The sequence below is a fragment of the Moschus berezovskii genome, chromosome 6 (genome assembly GCF_049115385.1).
Source record: "Moschus berezovskii isolate FMDL1 chromosome 6, NW_MosBer_1.0, whole genome shotgun sequence".
In the NCBI taxonomy this organism is placed as follows: domain Eukaryota; kingdom Metazoa; phylum Chordata; class Mammalia; order Artiodactyla; family Moschidae; genus Moschus; species Moschus berezovskii.
Genome location: NC_142465.1, coordinates 72,223,839 through 72,247,059, shown reverse-complemented (window position 1 = coordinate 72,247,059; position 23,221 = coordinate 72,223,839). Strand labels below are relative to the sequence as shown.

Genomic DNA, 23,221 nt, shown 5'->3' with positions numbered 1-23,221 from the left:
ATACTTGACCATGTGGAGCCACCAGGGAAGCCCCAGTAATCCCCTTGATCTACCCTTAATGGAAAAAGCCTATCTATAAGGGAGCGTTCCCAAGGGACACCATAAAATAAGAAGGCAGCCAGTGCCACATGTAGCTGGGACTCATCACTAGTCATTTTTAAAGAAGTCTTGAGGCCTCTGAGGTAAAAGTGTTACCGAACATTAGTCATCAAAGTGATCCTCTTTAAGAGTTTTTGCATTGAGGAAGAAAGAGAACTATGGTATATGATGCTTGCTTGCATGCCAAGTTGCTTCAGTTGTGTCCAGTTCTTTGAGACCCCATGGACTGTAGCCCACCAAACTCCTCTATCCATCGGATTCTCCAGGCAAGAATACTGGAGTGGGTTGCCTCCTCCAGGGAATCTTCCTGACCCAGGGATTGAACCCGTGTCTCCTGTGGCTCCTGCATTGCAGGCAGATTCCTTTGCCACTGAGCTACCAGGGAAGCCCCATATGCTGCTGACCCTGTATCTATTCAGTCAGGATTTAAGTGCTTTATACATTATAAGGCATGATGGAATTATAAGGATGGGTCATTTTAACCTAAGTAGTTTGTAGGTCTGGGGTGGTTTGGGAGATTCATTCACCCTATTAAGATGAACAAACCTCTTACTGCACTGCACACCTGTACCCCCCACCAACTTCCCACCCCAAGACCCAGCTTGAAGCTGCCCACACGAGTGGCAGCCCAGTTGCTCAATCACAGATCATTGCTTGCGTTTCCCTTTGTGACACTGGATCCGAGTCTCTTGTAAAAAACTGTCTCTTTTGTCTGCAGTTTGTCTCCTTGAGGGGGCAGCTCCTGAGGTGATCTTCAGGGAATACTTATCACTTTGAAATGGACACCTTGGTCCTCCAGCATGAATTTTTTGAATGCCGTCTGGCCTGTAGTTCAACCCAGATGACAACATGACTTGGTCTTTTCTGGATGCCATAACAGACAGACAAATGGGATGGGACAGATGGAAACTAGGTCCCCTGGGCTCAAAGAACCATCCTAAGTTTTGTATCTGGGGCATTCAAACCAAACAAAGATAATTTCTGCCTTCAAGTAAATTCTTGTCTTGTGGGGAGGCAAAAAAAACCTATTATAAAATATATGACACATGAAAGATTTAAAGCACAGCTTGATTGCAGAGGACTAAGCTGTGTTTTAGTTTATGTATATATTTCAGATTATTTTCCATTATGGCTTGTTATAAAATACTGAATATAGTTCCTTGTGCTATACAGTAGGTTCTTGCTGCTTTAATATATTAATATATAGTACTTTGTATCTGCTAATCCCAAACTCCTAATTTATTCCTCCCCCACCTTTCCACTTTGGTAAATGTAAGTTTATTTTCTTATGTCTATGAGACTCTTTCTGTCTTGTAAATAAGTTCATTTGTATAATTTTTTTAGATTCCACATATTAGTGATATCATATGATATTTGTCTCTGTCCTATTTTCTTCACTTAGTATCATAATCTCTAGGTCCATCCATGTTGCTGCAAATGGCATTGTTTCATTCTTTTTTATGGCTGAGTAATATTTCTTTATATATTTCTTTACCACATCTTTGTCCATTTATTTGTCAGTGGACATTTAGGTTACTTCTGTGTCTTGGTGGTTGTAAATAGTGCTGTTATGAACATTGGGTTGCATGTATCTTTTGGAATTAAGAGTTTTTGTCTTTTCGGAATGTATGCCCAGGTGTGGGATTGCTGGATAATATAACTCTACTTTTAATTTCTTAAGAAACCTTCACATTGTTTTCCATAGTGACCACACCAATTTAATTCCCACATTAGTGTAGGAGAGTTCTGTTTTCTCTGTACCTTCTGCAGCGTTTATTATCTGTAGACTTTTGGGTGGTGGCCATTGTGACCAGTGTGAGGTAATACCTCGTTGTAGTTATGGTTTGTGTTTATTTATCTCATATTAAGTTTTGCTGGAGTATAGTTGCTTTTGATTTGCATTTCTCTAATCCTTTGCAGTGTTGAATGTCTTTTTATGCCCATTGGCCATCTGTATGTCTTTCTTGGATAAATATCTATTTAGGTATTATTCCTTTTTTAAAAAAATCTGCCTTTCTTGCTAAAAAGAAGGGACTCAATCTGTTTTTCCACAGTTCTATGCCCAGCTCCTGGAACAGTGGCTGATACATAGTAGTTGCTCAATAAAAATTTGCCAAGTGAATGAACATATAATGGAGGAAATGCCTTGGTTTATTCAGATTTGCCCTTCCACTTTAGAAAAGGAAGTATTGATTATTAAGAGTATTTTAATATTACTTACTTGTATTATAATTCATTCAACAAATATTTACTATACCTTAAAGCAGTAAAAACAAATTTTCTACAGGACTACTGCAATAAAGGAAAATAGATATTAGTACAGAATGGGATTCAGTTCCAAATACAGCACTGTCAAGTGGGAATTTGTAGCCGAGAATGCAGGGGAGCGGGTGTCAGCGGATAGAAAATTGCTAAGAGATGGCACCAAGGGTAAGGGGAATTTCGGCTAAGTGAACCTAACAGGACTCTTGCTGAAGTCAAGCCAGGCTTGACTTCAGACATCACCTGGTGGGTGGTGGAAGATGAGAAATCTGCCTAGATACCAAAGGTGATCAGGTTGGAGGAGAGCTAAACTCAGCAGGATTCTTCCTGATTGGAAGAATTGGACTCTATAGAGATGAACATAGAAGCCCAAAAGTCAAGCCTAGTTGAAAAAGCTCAGAGAGCCTGAGTAGAGTTTGGCCAGTGAGAAAATCTTGTTTGGTGACGATCTCTGTTTTAATTCCTGGAGACAGAGCAGTGAGAAGGACTGGTAGACCTACACTATCTTCACTGAGCTCACATTGAGGCCAACAGCTGTCAGACAACTATTAATAAATATAAGACGGTTTAGCTGCAATTGTGGAAAATGCCACAATAGAAATGGCATGAACACACAATGGTTGAACTACAATTTGGCAAAGTGCTATCATGGCCAAGTACAAGTGCTAACGGGGGACCTCGATCTGTTAGATGGAGGGGCATGGGTGGAGGGTGCTTCTTAGGAAGTGATGCTGAAACTGAATCTAGAGGAGGAGGACTTGCTTGTGAAGTGGTGGGAAGGGAAAGGAGTCATCTAGACAGTGAGGACAGAATTTGCAAATTGGGAAGGAACAAAAGGGACCAATGGGGCTGGGATGCAGAAACTAATGTAGAGGGGAGAGGGTGCACTAGGGGGATATCAGAGAGGTGCCACAGGCCCCAAGGGCTGGGTCAGTGACTTGGGATGTTGCCTTAAGATCTGCAAGGTTTTTACAAAGCCAGGGAGTGTTAGAAACCTAGAGTCCTGCATTCCTCCAGCATCGTCATCACCAGAGATTTCTCACACAAGATGCTCAAATCATCTTGTATGTCCAGTGTCATGAAGGAGCTCAAATAACCCAGTTTTGACCTTATTTCTATTTCTGTGAGTATTTTGACCTTTCAAACAGACTGTGAACTGCCAGGGGCAAGAGTCTTGTCATTTATTCTTTGTATCTTCAAAGCATCAGAAAGAGTGCTAACTATGTGGGTCTGTCACTGTGCTGTATCAGTGCCGGAAGTGTGGGGAAAGTGGATAAACAGGTTCTTTCTGGGGGGTTACACAATTTGCCTGGCTTTCCGATAGAAGTGATGGCTCTGCTCCAGGAGAACAACATTAAAAGAAGTGACTGTAATTGTATTTTAGCCTATTGAGAACAATAATCTTTAGGGGACATTTTAGATATCAGTTTGGATTATAGATTAATGATGATAATTACTAGCTTGAAAGTCTTGGCACCTGCATCTTCCTTAGTCTTTTATTACATTTAATCAATGTATAGGCTACAGTATAATCTTCCAAGGGGTATAAAAATAGTGGGCGTCCAGCAGTGATCATTCCTGTTTTAATTATGCTTATGACAATTTTATGCATGAGATTATACTGAGCACATATTGAAAAAGAAATTTGGCTTCCCAGGTGGCACTAGTGGTAAGGAACCCACACGCCAATGTAGGAGACATAAGAGACACAGTTCGATTGCTGGGTTGGGAAGATTCCCTGGAGGAGGAAATGGCAACCCACTCCAGTATTCTTGTCTGGGAAACCCCATGGACAGAGGAACCTGGCGGGCTACAGTCCATGGGGTCGCAGAAAGTTGGACACAACTGAATGACTAAGCATGCAAATGACATAGTAAAATGATGGGTTCCGGAGAGGGTGATAATCCTGAGGTTCATTTCTTCTTCTGATCATGTTTTCATGAGGCATTTATTAAAAAATGAAATTCTTTATGTTCAGTATTTCCTTTACAGCTCTTCTCCTCTGCACTTGGATCCAGTTTCAAGAACAAACCTTAACCTCCTAAAACTGCTAATCCTAGAAACTTAAGACAAACCCAGACGTGGAAAGAGGGTTTTTGTGATTTTGTTCTCTGCCACCTTTGACACAGACCAATCTTTTTGTCTTTAAGTCTTCTTCTCTTATAAATGTTTAAATCCACCTATTGAGAAATCATTTCAGTGGGGGGAGGAAACAACTGTGGCTTTCATGTTCCAGTCTGTCTTGCTGAGTGTTGTATATGGAATTGTGTATTTTGGATGAAGTATGGTAGATGAACATTCTGTGACTCCCCTCTCCCTGGGAATCTTTTACAGAAGAAATGCCAAATATCTCAGTCACACTTGGAAGAGCTTAAACAAAGGCACTAGTGGGTGACTTTAAGTGGGGTGAGTCAGTCCTCCTTTCCTCATTTGATTTTAAAACGCTTGGCTCAGCCAGAGTCCTCTTCTTTCTAGCAGGAGGTCCCTGAATCAGAAAAGTCAGGGAAGTGATAAAGACAGACGTTACATTTTCATTTTAACTTAAACATGTACATGTAATTCTTTGCCTCAACTTTAAAATTCGAAGTTAAGATCTTTGTTTTTAATGGGTCCTCTGATTGGAATTGAATGTCATATCTCTCAAAATGCCTCATTCACAGTTTTTAGTTTTGGTTTCTGGAGGATGAGAACTTCAGGCAGTTGTGATACTTCTGGGCAGGATCCTTTCAATGGTTGCCTTTTTCTGCCTTCAGTCTTTTACGGTTTTCTTGTTCATTCATAATTCCAAAACTTTCAGACTATTTTTCATAGAAAACAGCTGTCTTTCACTTCACACTCTTATGTTACTAGTGTGTACCATACTTAGGTCAATTACCAAAATTACTAACAAATAAGGGTGATACCACCCTTATGGCAGAAAGTGAAGAGGAACTAAAGAGCCTCTTGATGAAGGTGAAGTAGGAGAGTGAAAAAGCTGGCTTGAAACTCAACATTCAGAAAACTAAGATCATGGTTTCTGGTCCCATCACTTCCTGGCAGATAGGTGGGAAACAATGGAAAAGGTGACAGACTTTCTTTTCTTGGGCTCCAAAATCACTGTAGATGGTGACTGAGGCATGAAATTTAAAGATGCTCGCTCCTTGGAAGAAAAGCTATGACCAACCTAGAGAGCATATTAAAAAGCAGAATTAGTAGAAGGAAAGAAATCATAAAGATCAGAGCAGAAATAAATGAAAAAGAAATGAAAGAAACAATAGTAAAGATGAATAAAACTCTAAAAGCTGGTTCTTTGAGAAGATAAACAAAATTGACAAATCCTTAGCCAGACTCATCAAGAAAAAAAGAGATAAGAATCAAGTCAACAAAATTAGAAATGAAAAAGGAGAGGTTACAACAGACAATGCAGAAATACAAAGGATTTTAAGAGACTATTATGAACAACTATATGGCAATAAAATAGATAACCTGGAAGAAATGGACAGATTCTTAGAAAAGTTCAATCTTCCAAGACTGAACCAGGGAGAAATATAAATTATGAACAACTCTGAAATTAAAGCTGTGATCAAAAATCTCCCCAAAAACAAAAGCACAGGACCAGATGGCTTCACAGGAGAATTCTGTCAAACATTTAGAGAAGCACTAATGCCCATCCTTCTAAAACTCTTTCAAAAAATTGCAGAAGAGGGAACACTTCCAAACTATGAGGCCACCATCACCGTGACACCAAACCAGACAATGACACACAGAAAAAGAGAACTACAGGCCAGTATCACTGATGAGCACAGATGCAAAAATCCTCCACAAAATTTTAGCAAACAGAATTCAGCAACACATCAAAAAGCTCATACACCATGATCAAGCTGGGTTTATTCCAGGGATGCAAGGGTTCTTCAATATATTAAAATCAATCAATGTGATACACCATATTAACAAATTGAAAGATAAAAACCATATGATCATCTCAATAGATGCAGAAAAAGCCTTTGACAAAATTCAGCACCTGTTTATGATTAAAACTCTTCAAAAAATGGGCATAGAAGGAACCTATCTCAACTGAGTAAAGGCCATATTTGATAAGCCTATAGCAAACATTATTCTCAATGGTGAAAAACTGAAAGCATTGCCCCTAAGATCAGGAACAGGAGAAGGGTGTCCACTTTTGCCACTGTTATTCAACATAGTTCTGGAAGTCCTAGCTACAGCAATCAGAGAATAAAAAGAAATGGAATCCAGATCGGAAAAGAAGAAGTAAAGCTCTCACTGTTTGCAGATGACATGATACTGTACATAGAAAACGTTAAAGATAGTATCAGAAAATTGCTAGACGTAATCAGTGAATTTAGCAAGGTTGCAGGATACAAAATCAATACACAGAAATTACTTGCATTTCTATATACTAACAATGAAAAACCACAAAGAGCAATTAAGGAATCAATCCCATTCACCACTGCAACAAAAAGAATTAAATATCTGGGAATAAACTTACCTAAGGAGACAAAAGAACTGTACACAGAAAATTATAAGACACTGATGAAAGGAATCAAAGATGATATAAACAGATGGAGAGATATTCCATGTTCCTGGGTAGGAAGAATCAATATTGTGAAAATGACTATACTATCAAATGCAATCTACAGATTCAATGTGCTTCCTATCAAATTACCAATGGCATTTTTCATAGAACTAGAACAAAAAATTTCACAATTCATATAGAAACACAAAAGACTCCGAACAGCCAAAGCAGTCTTGAGAAGGAGAATGGAGCTGGAGGAATCAAGCTTCCTGACTTCAGGTTATACTACAAAGTTACAGTCATCAAACAGTGTGGTACTGGCACAAAAACGGAAATATAGACCAATGGAACAAGATAGAAAGCCCAGAAATAAACTCATGTGCACCTATGGGTACCTTATTTTTGACGAAGGAGGCAAGAATATACACTGGGGCAAAGACAGCCTCTTCAATAAATGGTGCTGGTAAAACTGGACAGCTACATGTAAAAGAATGAAATTAGAACACTTCCTAACACCATACACAAGGATAAACTCAAAATGGATTAAAGACCTAAATGTAAGACCAGAAACTATAAAACTCTTAGAGGAAAATATAGGCAGAACACTCGATGACATAAATCAAGCAAGATCCTCTATGATTCACCTCCTAGAGTAATGGAAATAAAAACAAAAATAAACAAGTGGGACCTGATTAAACTTAAAAGCTTTTGCATAGCAAAGGAAACTATAAGCAAGGTGAAAAGACAACTCTCAGAATGGGAGAAAATAATAGCAAATGAAACAACTGACAAAGGATTAATTTCCAAAATATATAAGCAGCTCATACAACTCGATACCAGAAAAACAAACAACCCAATCAAAAAGTAGGAAAAAGGCCTAAACATTTCTCTAAAGAAGACATACAGATGGCTAACATGAAAAGATGCTCAACATAGTTCTTTAATAGAGAAAGGCAAATCAAAACTACAATGAGATATCACCTCACACCAGTGAGAATGGCCCTCATCAAAAAGTCTACAAACGATAAATGCTAAAAAGGGTGTGGAGAAAAGGGAACACTCTTGCACTGTTGGTGGGAATGGAAACTGATACGGCCACTATGGAAGACGGTATAGAGATTCCTTTAAAAACTAGGGATAAAACCACCATATGACCCAGCAATCCCACTCCTAGGCATATCCCCTGAGGAAACCAAAATTGAAAGAGACACATGTATCCCATTGTTCATTGCAGCACTATTTACAATAGCTAGAACATGGAAGCAAACTATATGTCCATCGACAGATGAATGGATAAAGAAATTGTGGTATATGGACACAATGCAATATTCAGTTCAGTTCAGTTCAGTTGCTCAGTCGTGTTTGAGTTGGTTCTAATGAGGTGGATGAACCTAGAACCTATTATACAGAGTGAAGTGAGTCAGAAAGAGAATGATAAATACTGTATTCTAACACATATATTTGGCATCTAGAAAAATGGTACTGAAGAATTTATTTACAGGGCAGCAGTGTAGGAGCAGACATAGAGAATAGACTTATGGACATGGGGAGAGGGGAGGAGAGGGTGAGATGTATGGAAAGAGTAACACGGAAGCTTACATTATCATATGTAAAATAGATAGCCAATGGGAATTTGCAGTATGGCTCAGGAAACTCAAACAGGGGCTCTGTATCAACCTAGAGGGGTGGGATGGGGAGGGAGATGGGAGGGAGGTTCAAAAGGGAGGGGATATATGTATACCTATGGCTGATTCATGTTGAGGTTTGACAAAACAGAAAAATTCTGTAAGGCAATTATCCTTAAATAAAAAAAATAAAAAAATTTTAAAAAAAGCAGAGACATTACTTTGCTGACAAAGGTCCGTCTAGTCAAAGGTATGGTTTTTCCAGTAGTCATGTATGGATATGAGAGTTGGGCTATAAAGAAAACTGAACACCAAAGAACTGATGCTTTTGAACTGTGATGTTGGAGAAGACTCTTGAGAGTCCCTTGGACTGCAAGGAGATCAAACCAGTCAGTCGTAAAGGAAATCAATCCTGAGTATTCATTGGAAGGACTGATGCTGAAGCTGAAACTCCGATACTTTGGTCACATGATGTGAAGAACTGACTCATTGGAAAAGACGTGATGCTGGGAAAGAATAAAGGCAGGAGGAGAAGGGGAAGACAGAGGATGAGATGGTTGGATGGCATCATTGACTTGATGGAAATGAGTTTGAGCAAGCTCTGGGAGTTTCTGATGGACAGAGAAGCCTGGTGTGCTGCAGTCCATGGGGTTGTAAAGAGTTGGACATGACTGAGCAACTGAACTGAACTGACTTAACAAATGCAGTTGAGTCTTGGTCATGTTAGAATGGCACAGTTAGGAGCAGAAGCATGCTAGCACATTGGAGATGAGCCCTGTAGATGTAGGCTTTTAATGTGTCCTGGGCATCATGTGGAAAGTCCTGCAGAGGAAATAGAGGGCCCTTGGTTAATCCAGCAATCCAGTTTTTGTCTGTTAGCAGAGATTCTTTTTTACATGTTATGTATGTTGAATGATTTGTAACATTATTATTATACAGTACAATAACATATTATATACTATACAGTACAATGGTTGTATATTTGTAAATGCTCTTGGTTGCAAAAGAATGTCAAATATCCCTTATAAGCTTAAACTTTTAAACCTGAAACAGACTCTAGATATGACTCAGCAATTTTAAAGCTGAGGAAATAGAAGATATTTCATATGACTTATCCCAGTACAGCTTGTCAGAGCTTCCTATCAGTTAGATATTATTGTAGAATCATTGAGGCTCAGAAAGACCAAGTGACATTCCAAAAATTTGCAGCTACTAAGCAGTAGACTTATTACTTGGAACCCAGGCACCTGACCTGAAATTCTGAACTCTTTCTACTATTTTTGGGCTCTGGGAGTTTGTGGTCTTATTGGGAGGAATCTTATCTATTAAAAAAAATTTTTATTTTTATCTATTTGGCTGTGCTGGGTCTTAGTTGTGGCATGTGGAATCTATTTCCCTGACCAGAGATTGAACCTTAGCCCCTTGCATTGGGAGACTGGAGTCTTAGTCACTGGACCACCAGGGAAGTCCCTAGATTTTGTGCTTTAGATCCAGCACTCTTGAGGCTGAATAGAGGATGGAATTGATCAAGAGGAGAATGGAAACTCCCCTGTGTTCACTAAGAGAGGGCCAAGATAAATAGAAAAGAGTATATTTGTGATTTAGTAGGTAAAATTGAAATTAGTGCCTGATTGGATATAGCAGGTGAGGGAGAGGGACTAGTCAGAGGCCTTCTCCAGTTTGTGTCTATACCCATGGCCAATGCAGCTGGGTGGATGGAGCTGTCGGCATTCCAAGGCAGGAAGCATGAAGTTGAGAGGTGGAATGGGAGCCACGATGAACTAATTTGGGACCTGCTGAACTTGAATCTCTTATCTGAGTGGAGATGTTCAGTAGGCAGAATATGGTGCTTAGAAGCTGCTGCTGCTGCTGCTGCTGCTAAGTCACTTCAGTCGTGTCCGACTCTGTGTGACCCCATAGATGGAAGCCCACCAGGCTCCCCCGTCCCTGGGATTCTCCAGGCAAGAACACTGGAGTGGGTTGCCATTTCCTTCTCCAAGCTAGCAGACTGAAATGGAGAAAAACCTTTGGAAGTCCTTAGTACACAGGTGTTGGCCAAACCCTGTGGAAAAGTTGAAAGAGCCAAAAAGAATATAAGACAAGAAGATGGCAGGAGACAGAACTTAGGAGATGGGCCAAAGAGATGAAGAAAGAAAGAAGGAAGAAAATGGTGGAGGAGTAAGACAGAGAGATCACCAGCCTCCCTACGGATACATCAAAAACTCAAGATATGGAACAACTTCTACAAAACAACCTCTAGGTGACAGCAGAAGACCCCAGGCCTTCAGTGGGGCAGGCTAGGCTCCCTGGAATGAGAAAACCACAAAATTCTGTAAAGCAATTATCCTTCAATTAAAAAATAAAGTGGAAAAAAAAAAGAAGGGCTGAGGAAAGTGTTGTAGTGAGAGATGAGGAGTGGCTCTAGAGGTAGCAGAGAATCAGTAAAATCATGGATGCCAAGAAAGGAGGGGTCTGAGAACTGACCACCAGATCTAAGACACACCGTTGCATTTAGCAGCAGAATGGTCATAGGGAACTATCAATTTTGGTAGAGTGGTAGGAACAAAAGCTGTGTAAGAGAGAACAATGCATCTGTTCCTTCTCTCCAGAGATGGGGTCTGCAGAGGCCCAGCCCCTTGAATTGGTAGAGTGAGTGCCTGCTGTATTTGGGGCAGAAGATAGAGGGCGCTGCCCGCCATCCGCTTCCAGGTCCCTCTGTGCAGACTAGCCAGTGGCCTTTGTGGAGAGGGTAAAGGGAAAGATCCACTCCCCTCCCCAACCCCCACATCCCCATAACCTTTTATTGTTTTCTATAGGGTGGCAATACAGTGCAAGGAAACATCCTATTGCAAGCTTTTATTGCTTCGTTTGGGACAATGATCGACAACTTTTCCCCTCCCTAGTCTGTTTATAGACATACATTTATTGAAAGGAGGAGTCAACAAGCTTCATTTCTCAAATGGAAAGACTTCTGACAAACTTTAGTCATACTTACATGGGCCCAACTGTGCCTAGTCATACTTAAGAAACAAAAGGAAAGTTTAAACAGAGAACCTTGAAGTCCTGCTTAATTCTCCTTTCTCATTACATGTCGGCAGTCTGTCTTCTGGAGAATATAGGCTGTGATTGTTTCCACTTCTTAACTATTCGCTCCAAGCACAGTGGGGAAGCTCGTTGGTGGGCAGGGTCCATAGTCTGTACTTGTTCAGGGAAACTTCCTGAGGCTCTCCACCAACACCTGCAATTTTGCTTGTTACTTGGTGACAGCAACCTAAATTATAGTTGTGTGCCCTGGGGAGGAAATGAACACAGGACTGGCAGTATAAAAATCTACCTATTAGGTAAAAGCAAATATTATATGAAGCAAGAGGAACAGGCTTAAATTTCAGTAGACTAAAGGTTAGAAGAAGTTGTACCTTAGATTACTTAAAAGGACAGAGGACTGCCTTTGGAGAAAGTATCTTACTTTCTTTTTCCAGAGGAAGTACTAAAATAATAAAGATGCTACTTTATTTTTTACTATTAAGCACTGAAAAAAAAAGGCGGGGGAACTAGGAAAATTTATCGTTTAAAGTACAAGAACAGATTATTAAGGAAGCTAGGTCCTAGGACCTTCCCCCTCACTCCCATCCCCAATTCACACTCCCTTGGAAACGGGCAGATGTGGCTGTGAGGTACACAGTGGAAAAGGTAATGGATGCTTCCTTCCTGGTTGTGGTTTTATAGAAAATCTCATAAGGAACCAATGTGAGAAGGAGAAGAATGTTCTCTTTTCCCATTTCTAGAAGTTATGGTCCTTAGATCTCGGGATCTGGGTTTAAATCCCAGTTCTGCTATTTTCTAGGCTTGTGGACATGAGCTCTCTGAGTCTCAATTTTCTAATGGCAGAAAGAGGATGATCATCTCTGCCCACAGGGTTATTCTGAAGACTTAACGAGACGCTGTATGTAAAACGACCAACAGAGTCTGCAATGAAAGTTAGGTCCCCTCCCATCCAGAATGAAAATTTTTAAAAATTAATGAATTAGTTAATTTGGCTGTGCCGAGTCTTAGTTGCAGCACTCAGGGTCTTCCGTCTTTGCAGTGGCATGCAAACTATTAGTGTGGCATGTGGAATCTAGTTCCCTGACCAGGGATCGAACCTGGTCCCCCTACATTGAATGCCTGGAGTCTTAGCCACTGGGCCACCAGGGAGGTCCCCAGAATGGAAACTTGAAGTGGGCAGGAGGTTCAGTGACCTCTTTTGTATGCAGATGAACTCATCCTGGTCTTTCTTCTTACTTGGATTGAAAGGACTGACTGAGCTGGATAGTGCTGTCCGGTTGGTACCCCCACTGAGGGAAGATGGGTGAACTGCGGTTGGGCCTGAGCTAAGAATGTCCCCTCCTGGCAACTACTCTGCTTGCTGCCAGAAAGAGATAGGTTGCATTTAAGAAAGTTCTGAAGTCAAAGCTGTCGATACAGGTCCAGATGGGTCATGAGGGTAAAGGGGCCTGAGGAGCCAAGGTGTGTGGTCAAAAGGGAGTGTGGGGAGCACAGGCATGAAAGAGTGTGCCAGGGGCGTCAGCAGCTGGTCTGGGGGACAGTTTCAGCCTCCCAGCAAGTCAGAACCTCCTAAAGAGCCTTCGGGCAGGAGGAACAGTCTGCGTGCCTGGTTATCGACATCCGCAGGAACTCTAGGAATGAGTTCTTGATCAGCTGCCAGCACCTGAGACATTCTGGCTCTGTGTTTTTCTACTTGACCTTTTAAGGTGTGTTCAGGCCCAGGTGGTGCTAGTGGTAAAGAACCTGCCTGCCAATGCAGGAGATGGAAGAGACGCAGGTTTGATCCCTGGGTTGGGAAGACTGCCTGGAGAAGGGCATGGCACCCCACTCCATCTTGCCTGGAGAACCCCATGAACAGAGGAACCTGGCAGGCTACAGTCCTAGGGTCACAAAGAGTTGGACAGGATTGAAACGACTTAGCACTCAGGCACGCATGGCCAATACAACGTGGTCATCCCGAGCAGGGTAATTTGCAGGTAATTTCTGCTGAGCTTTGTTGGGGCAACTGAGAATCTCACACGAGTCATGAAAATAATTCCCAAAGAAGAAAAATAGCCATTGATTACTAAATGAGCCAACAGCTGAAACTCCCCATTGGCAGCAGAAGCACTGTGAGATCTGTGCTATGACCCCTGCAGCAGAGCTACAGAGAGAACCTCTCTGCAGACAGTCACAGTGCAGATATGCAGAAGGTCAGTCCAGTAGCAGGGGAGAGGGAGCCTCACATAGAGTCAGGGGCACGGGCTGGTGGATGAGGCTGCCCCAAGATTGTTCGACCACAAACTGAAGCGAATGACTAGACCTCTTTCAGTTTTCTCGTCTTTAAAAGCCAGTGACGTGCCCAAAATATTCTTTGAAAGAACACCTGTTTTTGGAGAAGACTGCACAGATGGGGACCAAGATGGGAGAGATGCTTTTTATTTCACATATTTATACGTTTTCATCTTTGAATCCTGTGGATGTGTGTCCTATTAAAGAGAGTAAATATTAATAATGACAAATAAAGATAAGTGATGATAGTTTGTACCTTATAGGGTTACACACACCAGATAGATGGTAATTACATAAATTGCAGTGTTTATTGTTATTGATATTAATACAGGGATGCTGGCTAGGCCATCTGTCAGAATTTTTTACCTTTAAATACTCTGTAGTCTCATATCGGGCTTCCCTGGTGACTCAGACAGTAAAGAATCTGCCTGTAATGCAGGAGACCCGGGTTTGATCTATGGGTCAGGGAGATCCCCTGGAGAAGGGAATGGCTATCCATTCCAGTATTCTTGCTTGGAGAATTATTTGGATAGAAGAGCCTGGCGGGCTACAGTCCATGGGGTCTCAAAGAGTCAGACATGACTAAGCAACTAACACTTTCACTTTCAGTCTCTTATCAAGTATCCAGATTGATGCCCTACAGGCACTGGCCTTACGTTATGTTTGTAATCAACAATATCAATTTAGCCCCTTAAAAGCAGTCTTGTAAGTGGGTAAAATGAATAAATGAGTGCCACTCGCAAATAATTTTTTTCTTTACTTTTCACATATTTTAGAGAATTATATTAATTATTGACAATGACACAGGACACTGTATAATGAACACCTACGTACGCATCATCTGTGGTCACTAATTGTTAACATTATGGTCACATTTGTGTTCTTCCTTTCACACACACAAATATATATGTATTTTCTGGATTATTTGAAAGTTAGTTGCAGATGTGACATTTTTATTTCTAAATACTTCAGCATGTGTCTTCTGAGAATAGGACATTCCCCTACACAAGTGAAAGTCACTCAGTTGTGTCTGACTCTTTGTGATCCCATGGACTGTAGCCTGCCAGGCTCCTCTGTCCATGGAATTCTCCAGGCTAGAATACTGCAGTGGGTTGCTGTTCCCTTTTCCAGGGGATCTTCCCAGCCCAGGGATTGAACCCAGGTCTCCCGCATGTAGGTGGATCATTTACCGTCTGAGCCACCAGGGAAATTCTTGCTTGCTTAGTGGCTCAGTCCTGTCATATTCTTCTAAGACCCTTTGGACTGTAGCCCACCAGACTCCTCTGTCCATAGGATTTTTAAGGCAAGGATACTGGTGAGGGGTGCCATTTCCTTCTCCAGGGGATCTTCCTGACCCAGGGAGCGAACCTGCATCTCCTATGTCTCCTGTATTGCAGGCAGATTTTTCACCTGCTGAGCCACTAGGGATTATCAAACACAGGAAATTTAACATTACACAAGACTGTTGTCTTATGTACAATTCATATGCAAATGTTCCAGAGTGTCCCATTAAATGTGTTTTATAGCTGTTTACTTTTGAATCCAGAATTCTGTTGAGGATCTTCCATTGCATTTGGTTGCCTTCTGTAGTTAAGAACATTTTAGTAGGACTTGCTTTGCCTTTCATTGACGTTGATATCTTTGAAGAGCCTAGGTCAGTTTCTACTCTCCCCTCCCTGTCCCAATGTCTTGAATTTGTATCTGATTGTTTTCTGATATTAGACTCAGGTTAAATGTTTTTGGCAAAAATACTACAATAAGTAACATTCCAATGCCACTTTTTAGAATATTTTTTATTCTCTTTTAAATGTCTGAAGCCAGAAGTCATTTTAAAAAATTCTAACCTTCTCATTTTCAAATATCCAGCAGGTCAGTTATTGATAAGTAACTCCTGTCATCAAGTCATGATGGAGGCCGTGGGCTATTTGTACAAATCACTTGATTTAAGGGCCACCTACCTCGGATATTCTCATTCATCGATCCCTGGAATCCTACAGTGAGTTTCTGTTCTGTGTCTCAACAAGAAGTATACTTCAGGTTATTCTTGTCCTGTAAATGACCTCTTGTCAACTTTCATTCCTTTGCAGCCTTCTGAGGGAAATTGAGCGGACTCGGGATAGGAGATGTTGGCCTCAAGGTATTAGCCAGCAGTTTTCTGAAGGTCCTAGGCGTGGCGCCTTATTTTTGGAGCACTTGCTTAAATTAAACTATCACAGCGCTCAGAGTTCAGACACAGTGAGCTCAGCAATGTGCACCAAAGCAGATAAGCTACAGGGGGCTAAAAGCTTGGACTTGGTGGCTCAGACAATTTCAGATAAATCAAAACATGCTTCAGGACAAGGGAAAAAGCTCTTGAGACCCATTGTTTCCATTTCGCCTGTGGAAAAGACTCGATGGAAGACACAGAGTAATGTTGAAATATGGAATGGCCCAGAAAAAGAAGCAGTGAAGAAAAATAAAGATTATTCCTCTAAAACTTTACCTTTGGGTAAAATGGATTGTGTAGTAAAGCTTTCACAGCAACGGATTTTGTCAGCTAAAAATCAGAGTGAAAAAGGCCTAATTAATGCAAATTACCAGCATCCCCTGGTAGAGTCTCTTAGCACAAATAATCCCTGGAAATCTGTATCTGAGCTCATCTCAGAGAAGTGGCTTTTTCATAGCCCAGATTACAGTTCAGTTTCTCACAAGTGTTTTTTGCAGAGAAGATCTCAGTTTGAAACAAAGTTGATGGAAGACCTCAAATGATACTAATAAAGAATAGAGATTTTCATGGGCTCTTCTGTGTAACTTTTTTCTACTTGTCATTATTTAGAATTCTTTGATGAGATATTTTCTGGTGATAATCAAGGTCTGGTGATTTATTTTTATTTTTTAGCCCCTTGAAATATTGTAACTGACTGTAGCTAAAAAGAACACTTTTTAAGTCATTCATATTTCTGTGGTAAGTAGAAAACTTGATATCACAGGGTTCCATATCTAAAAATATGTGGAAATAATGTTAACTAAAGTTCTAATTGTGTTACTTTTATATCTTTTGTCTATGAATTTATGAATTAATGTTTCATGTACACAAAATTTACAGTTGCTGTCACTGCATCTCTTTAAACATAAGAAAAGACCTAAGTTGAAATAAACTAAAACCATAAAGTAAGTTTAAAGTACTAGAGTCCACAGATTTGATATCATATCTGTCTTAAACATTTTAATTGCCTCTCATTTTATCAGTGATTTGTAGATATTACCTGTTAACTGCTGAGGATGAATTATTGACTTCCTTCTTGCTTATCACCCAGCGAAATCCTACCTATTACATTAGGAATCCAAGTGAAAGAATGGGCTCAGCTGTGTGACTTTAACAGCACTATTGCACTTAACCTCAGTTTCATCACTTAGAAGGTGGGAGAAATTATGGTGCCAACTTTTTAGGATTTCTGAGAGGACTGCATGAGAAAATGCACATTGCAAGCCTTCAGTGAATAGTAATTACTGTCTGTCAGGAGCTAACCCAGAGCCCACCTTTTTCCATGAAAACATCTGATCCTCTCAGCCCACAACTTTAAGCATACAGGAATGCTTTGGGTTATTTGTCTTAAATCGTGCCCCACCTATGTCACAGGTGGTAGTGTGGTCTCCAAGGCAAAGAGCCAGCCTTGCCGGTTGCTTTGCACTGCACTGAAACCCCGGGTAGCTCGGCGAGCCCTCGCAGTTCAGGGATTCTCAGTCGGGTTCTGGGTGGGCCGCATCAGACTTTCCTGCAGGGGCCAAGTCTGATTCAGTCGACACTGAAACGTCGTATCGTGAGGTTTACTGTTTATTTGGCTTTGGTGGAACCATAACGCACAGAACAGGTGCAGCCTTGTAGGTCTGAGAGAAGACCCGTCCACCGCGCCGTGTGAGCGTGGGCTGGAGCAGGGAGTCTGGTGTCCTGAGGGCTTCCCTCGCGAGCCAGAAATCTTGGGGGCGGGGCACTGGCCTGCCAGACTATGCAGTGGGGGGTGCCCTTCAGGCACATCGGCCTACGTGTGGGACCTGGGCCCGGATGCTGGCTCCTCGGTGGGACCGGAGGATCCAAGCCAGGGACGCAGGACCTCCCAGACCTGTCCCCGCGATCCAGGGGAGGTCCAGGCCGTGGAGGTCATTAATGCAGAGAGGTCGCCTCCTGAATCAGAGCCAGAGGCGCGCTGTCCGGACAGCCAGGGTCGGGGGACAGTAACAGATCCGGGGAGGAAGGTCCTGCGGGGTTGGCGTGAGGCGCGGGGATCCAGACTCGTGGTCCAGGACCAGCAGAGTCACTCCATCTCATGTGACCTCGGCTGATGGGACTTTCACGCCACCGAACAGTCACCTCTGAGCGTCACACGATCAAGAAGTGACTGTAAGCATGTTCCGCGCGTGGCCTCGGCTGTCTGGAAGCTGCTGCCCAGCCCGGCGGAATAGGTCCCACCCCAGGACGCCCCAACCGGGCCCCGCCCCGGCCCGGCCCTCCAGGGCCCGGCCCGGCCCTCCAGGGCCCGGCCCGGCCCTCCAGGGCCCGGCCCGCCCCTCCAGGGCCCGGCCCGCCCCTCCAGGGCCCGGCCCGCCCCTCCAGGGCCCGGCCCGCCCCTCCAGGGCCCGGCCCGCCCCTCCAGGGCCCGGCCCGCCCCTCCAGGGCCCGGCCCGCCCCTCCAGGGCCCGGCCCGCCCCTCCAGGGCCCGGCCCGCCCCTCCAGGGCCCGGCCCGCCCCTCCAGGGCCCGGCCCGCCCCTCCAGGGCCCGGCCCGCCCCTCCAGGACTCCGCCCACCTCAGGCCCCGCCCCCGCGGCGGCCGACGGGGCGGGCCGCGCCGCCACGTGCTCAGACGCAGGGACCCGCCCGCTCGCCTGGCAGAGCGCTGGCAGAGCACCGGCCCTGGGGCGCCACTCGCGGCCGGGCGGCGGCAGGCATGGCCACGGCGGCGGTAGCAGCGGCGGCTCGTGGAGCCGGTGCAAGGGCAGTGACGGCCCTGCGGGATGGCTGCCGGCCTGCGGCCCGGGGGCGGTCGCGCGCGGGCCCCGTACGGCGCTTGTGCACAGCACCTGGGACCGCCCCGGACATGAAGCGCTACCTATGGGAGCGCTACCGGGAGGCGAAGAGGAGCACGGAAGGTGAGTGGGGCTGCGGCCCCCGAGCCCGCTGGACGTGGGGGTCCCCCCTCCGCCGGGCTGGGGCGCCAGGTACCGTCCCACGCGGCCAGCCGGGAAGCCGGCACCCTCGGACCCGCGAGGTCAGCTGCTGACTGCCAGACCCCCCTCCCCATGCTCACCCTCGGTCGTCCCCAACCCCAACCGCGGGCGACAACGCCTCTGCAGTGCGATTCCGGGAAAGGCGGAAAAATGCGCCTGCAGAGAAACTTTACAACTCTTGCCTTTCTCCTGTCGGGAAAGCCTCTTTATAAATTCCTAGGATTTTTTAGCCAGAAATCCACATCGAAAGCGCTTTGGACCCTCCTGGGGGGTTCCACGGACATCTTTTGGGAGACGGTCACCGCCACGCATCGTTAGGTATTGTTATTAATAAATGGCAATAATAGTAACCGCCGGAGTCCGGCAGGCGGCAGGTTAGGCTGGATTCCGGCTGCTGGGCAGGTGCCCAGGGTCCGGAGGCTGATTTATCTTCCTTCTTTGTTTTAGAGGATAGGGTAAGATTTGCTGTACTTGTAATAAAAGGGGTCCAGGTTGGGAGTGTCCCGAGTTATCCACTAACCTCAACGAGGAGGGGATTCCAGGGCGTGACCTCTTTGTGGCCAGAAAATGAACAGAAAATGAGCTTGATTTGATTGTTGGTAAAGGAAACAGGGAGGATAGAAAGAAGACCCAGTAAATACTAGTATCAGACACATAAATTGTGTCCCGGAATTCTTCCCCATACCTAGGAAGGAGGTGCCACATTCTCATCCTATAGATGAGAGAGGCCAGACTCAAGTTCAAGAAACCTGGCCAAGGTGCGGTCTTCACCTGGAGCCTGTCTCAGCCCCACACCCATTGTCCTGTTTCCCGCACTGCCTTGCAGTAGCAGCTCATCATTTGGAAACTTTTGTAAAGGGCCAGTGATAATCCATGGGTGCTGCTTTTTCAGGGAGGATTTAGAATAGAAATTTTTGTACTCGTATTTTGTGTGTGTGTGTTGGGGGCGGGGAGTGTGCTGGTGGAGATGGCAGAGAGAGAGCGGGAGAACATATTTAGTGGAGGGAACATTTTGTAGAATCACATTTTCCATCTTGTGTCCAGAAGTCATGAAAGAACACAAGAGGTTTATTTTCACCAATTGGAATAATTTTCTGAGGGAACTCAAAGTGTCCAGCAGCGCAAAATTCTGTGAAATAGGGTTTGTTGTCTTAGTTTTCCTTTGCTTGGAGTTTTATTTTGCATCGATTTTTGAGGTGGTGTGGGTGGCCAGAAGACTGGCTTTTGAGATGTTGACAATTTCAGATCTTAAGTGAAAGGAATATAAAAGATCATCAAGGCTGATGGGTAGGCAAGACTTTTTAATTGAAGTTTTCAGTTGAGATAATTATATCCTGTGCAGTTGTAAGAATTAATACAGGGAGATCTAGCATAACCTTTTACCTGTTTCTCTCACTGGCAACATTTTGCAAAGCAACAGCACAGTATCACAACCAGTATATCGACATTGATAGAACCCACAGGTCTTATTCAGAATCTCCTAGTTTTACTTGTACTTATGAGTGTGTATTTAGTTCTACACAGTTTTATCTCATGCACTTTTGTGTATTCAGCATGGGTCAAGATACAGAATAGTTTACTGCAAGGTTGCTCTTAGTTTTTGACCATGACAAATAAAGCTCCTGTAAACCTTTGTGTACAGGTTTTTGTGTGAACACATGTTTTCATTTCTCTAAATGCCGTTGTTTGGTTGAATGGCAATTGGGTGTTTTATATGACACTACGGGCAAAATTTTTGCCATTCCGATTTTACAGACAAGGTTTGCTGCTGTAGATTGTGCCTCTGGGGACATCACAAAGCTCCAGTTTCCTAATCTGTAAAATGGGGATGGATGCTGGTTGTACCCACATCAGAGGGTTGTGGTGAGGAATGAGTGGGTCCATCGTGAACGGTATTTAGAACAGTGCCTGGTGAATGAAATTCCCTGGCAGCTCAGTTGGTAAAGAACCCACCTGCAATGCAGGAGACCCCGGTTTGATTCCTGGGTTGGGAAGATCTGCTGGAGAAGGGATAGGCTCTCCACTCCAGTATCTTGGGCTTCCCTGGTGGCTCATCGGTAAAGAATCTGCTTGGGAAAACTGAGGTCAGAGAAAAGGAACTTAACACCAGAGCTAACAAATCTCAAAATCTCCTCAAGCTGACCTACTCCAAACCCCCTGGGATTATCCCACACCAAAGCCCAACTCTGGCCTGAATCTGATCTTTATCACTCAACCCTCCAACTCTCATTTGCCATTGCAAGTTGCTCAGTAGTGTCTGACTCTTTGCAACCCCATGGACTATACAGTCCGTGGAATTTTCCAAACCAGAATACTAGAGGGCTAGCCTTTGCCTTCTCCAGGGGATCTTCTCAACCCAGGTGTTGAACCCAGGTCTTCTGCAAAGCAGGCAGATTCTTTACCGGCTGAGAAGCCCAGGAATACTGGAGTGGGGATAAAGTGAGGATTTTTAGAGTGGGCTTGGCAGACACTCAGGGGATAGTTGCTCTTGTGGCTGGTTAGTAAATAACTCAGTCTTAGTCATGCTTAGTAAGCTGTGGAGACGGGCTAGTTAGCACTAGGGTCTGTGTCTCCTTTTGCTTAGCAGAGCACCACATGTGGCCTTGAACAAGCCACCTAATCTCTTTAGTCTTCTTTCTGTAGAATGAGGTCGCTGGAGTAAATAATATGTGAGCTTTTTCAGTGTTAGAGGTCTGTGAATCAGTATTCGGGGTCCCGTCTTCACCTCCCAGCACATGCCCACGTGGTCCCTGTCTCACCACAGAGGACACAGGGACTTTCTTCCTTCACCCTGTCCGGGTCCGCACCACCACTTTAGCTGAAGTCTGTACATGTGCCCAACCTGCATTCATTCACCAGGCATTTGTGTTCCTTTCCGTTCCGTCCGTCCCGTTGCTCAGTCGTGTCCGACTCTTTGCGACCCCGTGGACTGTAGCCTACCAGGCTTCTCCGTCCATGGGATTCTCCAGGCAAGAAACCGTTTCCTTCTCCAGGGGATCTTCCTGACCCAGGGATCGAACCCGGGTCTCCCGCAATGGAGGCAGACGCTTTAACCTCTGAGCCACCAGGGAAGCCCAGGCATTTGTGTTCACCAGATATTTATTAAGCAGGTAGCAGTGGGCTTAGGGCTTCCCTGGTGGCTCAGAGGTAAAGCCTCTGCCTGCAATGCGGGAGACCCGGGTTTGATCCCTGGGTCAGGAAGATCCCCTGGAGAAGGAAATGGTAACCCACTCCAGTACTCTTGCCTGGGAAATTCTGTGGGCTACAATCCTTGGGGTCGCAAAGAGTCAGACACGTCTGAGTGACTTCACTTTCACTTTTCACTTTCAGTGCTTAAAAGCTATTGATTTTATAGATGAACACGACTGAGTGGGAGGGGCCCTTAGGGGCTGAGCACCTTGCGGCGCCAAAGGAGGGAGACCTGATTTGCATGGATGGGGAGGTTGGTAAACAGATAAATGTCGATCCAGCTTGGGGAAGATGTTAATAAATAACCAGCCCCAGGGGATATGCAGGAAATGCTTGACAGTGTGTGTGTATAGAAGTTAAGACTTAGAGGAGATACTGATGTTCATACAAAAACTTACCCCCTGCCCCCCTCTCCCCCTAGTTTACTAGAGGACAAAATTTTATTTTCTCCCTTCCTGATTATTGCTTTCTGGTGTTTGATCTCTTGCTGTAATTGGAACAATCCCTTCAGATGTCTTCTCTTTGAAGAGACTCCCAGAATGAAGCCTGCTTGGGGAGATGATTTTTACTCTTAGTTTTACTCTTTCTCTCCCACCCTCCTTCCCGCCCCCCAAATTAAAAAAGACTATTGTTTAGATCAGTTTTAGATTTACAGGAAAATTGCATGTTTCTGTAAACCCCATGGCTGTGGGATGGTGATAATTGCGATTTTTTAAAATCAGAAATATGGCACAGAGCTTCTAAACCCTTGGAATTTCCTAAGTACCCAGATGGATAAAAGTATCCTTTGTTATATTAATTAGGTGACTTTTGGAGTACTCCTAGGCAACCAAGGAGCGGGGCCTGGTTGCCAGGGGGACCCAGCCCTGTGATTGGAGACTTAGCATTTGTGTCTTCTGGTCCCCCCACTCCTCAGGGAGGGAGAGGGGCTGGAGATTGAATGGATCGCCAGTGGCCAATGATTTAATCATTGCCTGCGTAATGAAGACGACTCCAAAAATGTCTCCATAAAAA

The 23,221-nt window shown here is 44.0% G+C and overlaps 2 protein-coding genes across 2 annotated transcripts in view; both read left to right on the top strand.

Moving 5' to 3' along the window:
* The window catches only part of LOC129535926 (putative tetratricopeptide repeat protein 41), a 78,115-nt gene extending 61,524 nt beyond the window's left edge, over positions 1-16,591 (top strand). Inside the window, 3 exon segments of the mRNA XM_055394666.2 lie at positions 15,682-15,811; positions 15,903-16,548; positions 16,550-16,591. Of these exon segments, the coding sequence (XP_055250641.2) occupies positions 15,682-15,811; positions 15,903-16,548; positions 16,550-16,579 (806 nt within the window). The 3' untranslated portion in view covers positions 16,580-16,591.
* A 2,061-nt stretch (positions 16,592-18,652) lies between these two features.
* The window catches only part of NT5DC3 (5'-nucleotidase domain containing 3), a 65,698-nt gene continuing 61,129 nt past the window's right edge, over positions 18,653-23,221 (top strand). The window contains exon 1 of the mRNA XM_055394413.2: positions 18,653-18,940. Coding sequence (XP_055250388.1) covers positions 18,739-18,940 — 202 coding nt within the window. The 5' untranslated portion in view covers positions 18,653-18,738. The remainder of the gene's footprint in view (positions 18,941-23,221) is intronic.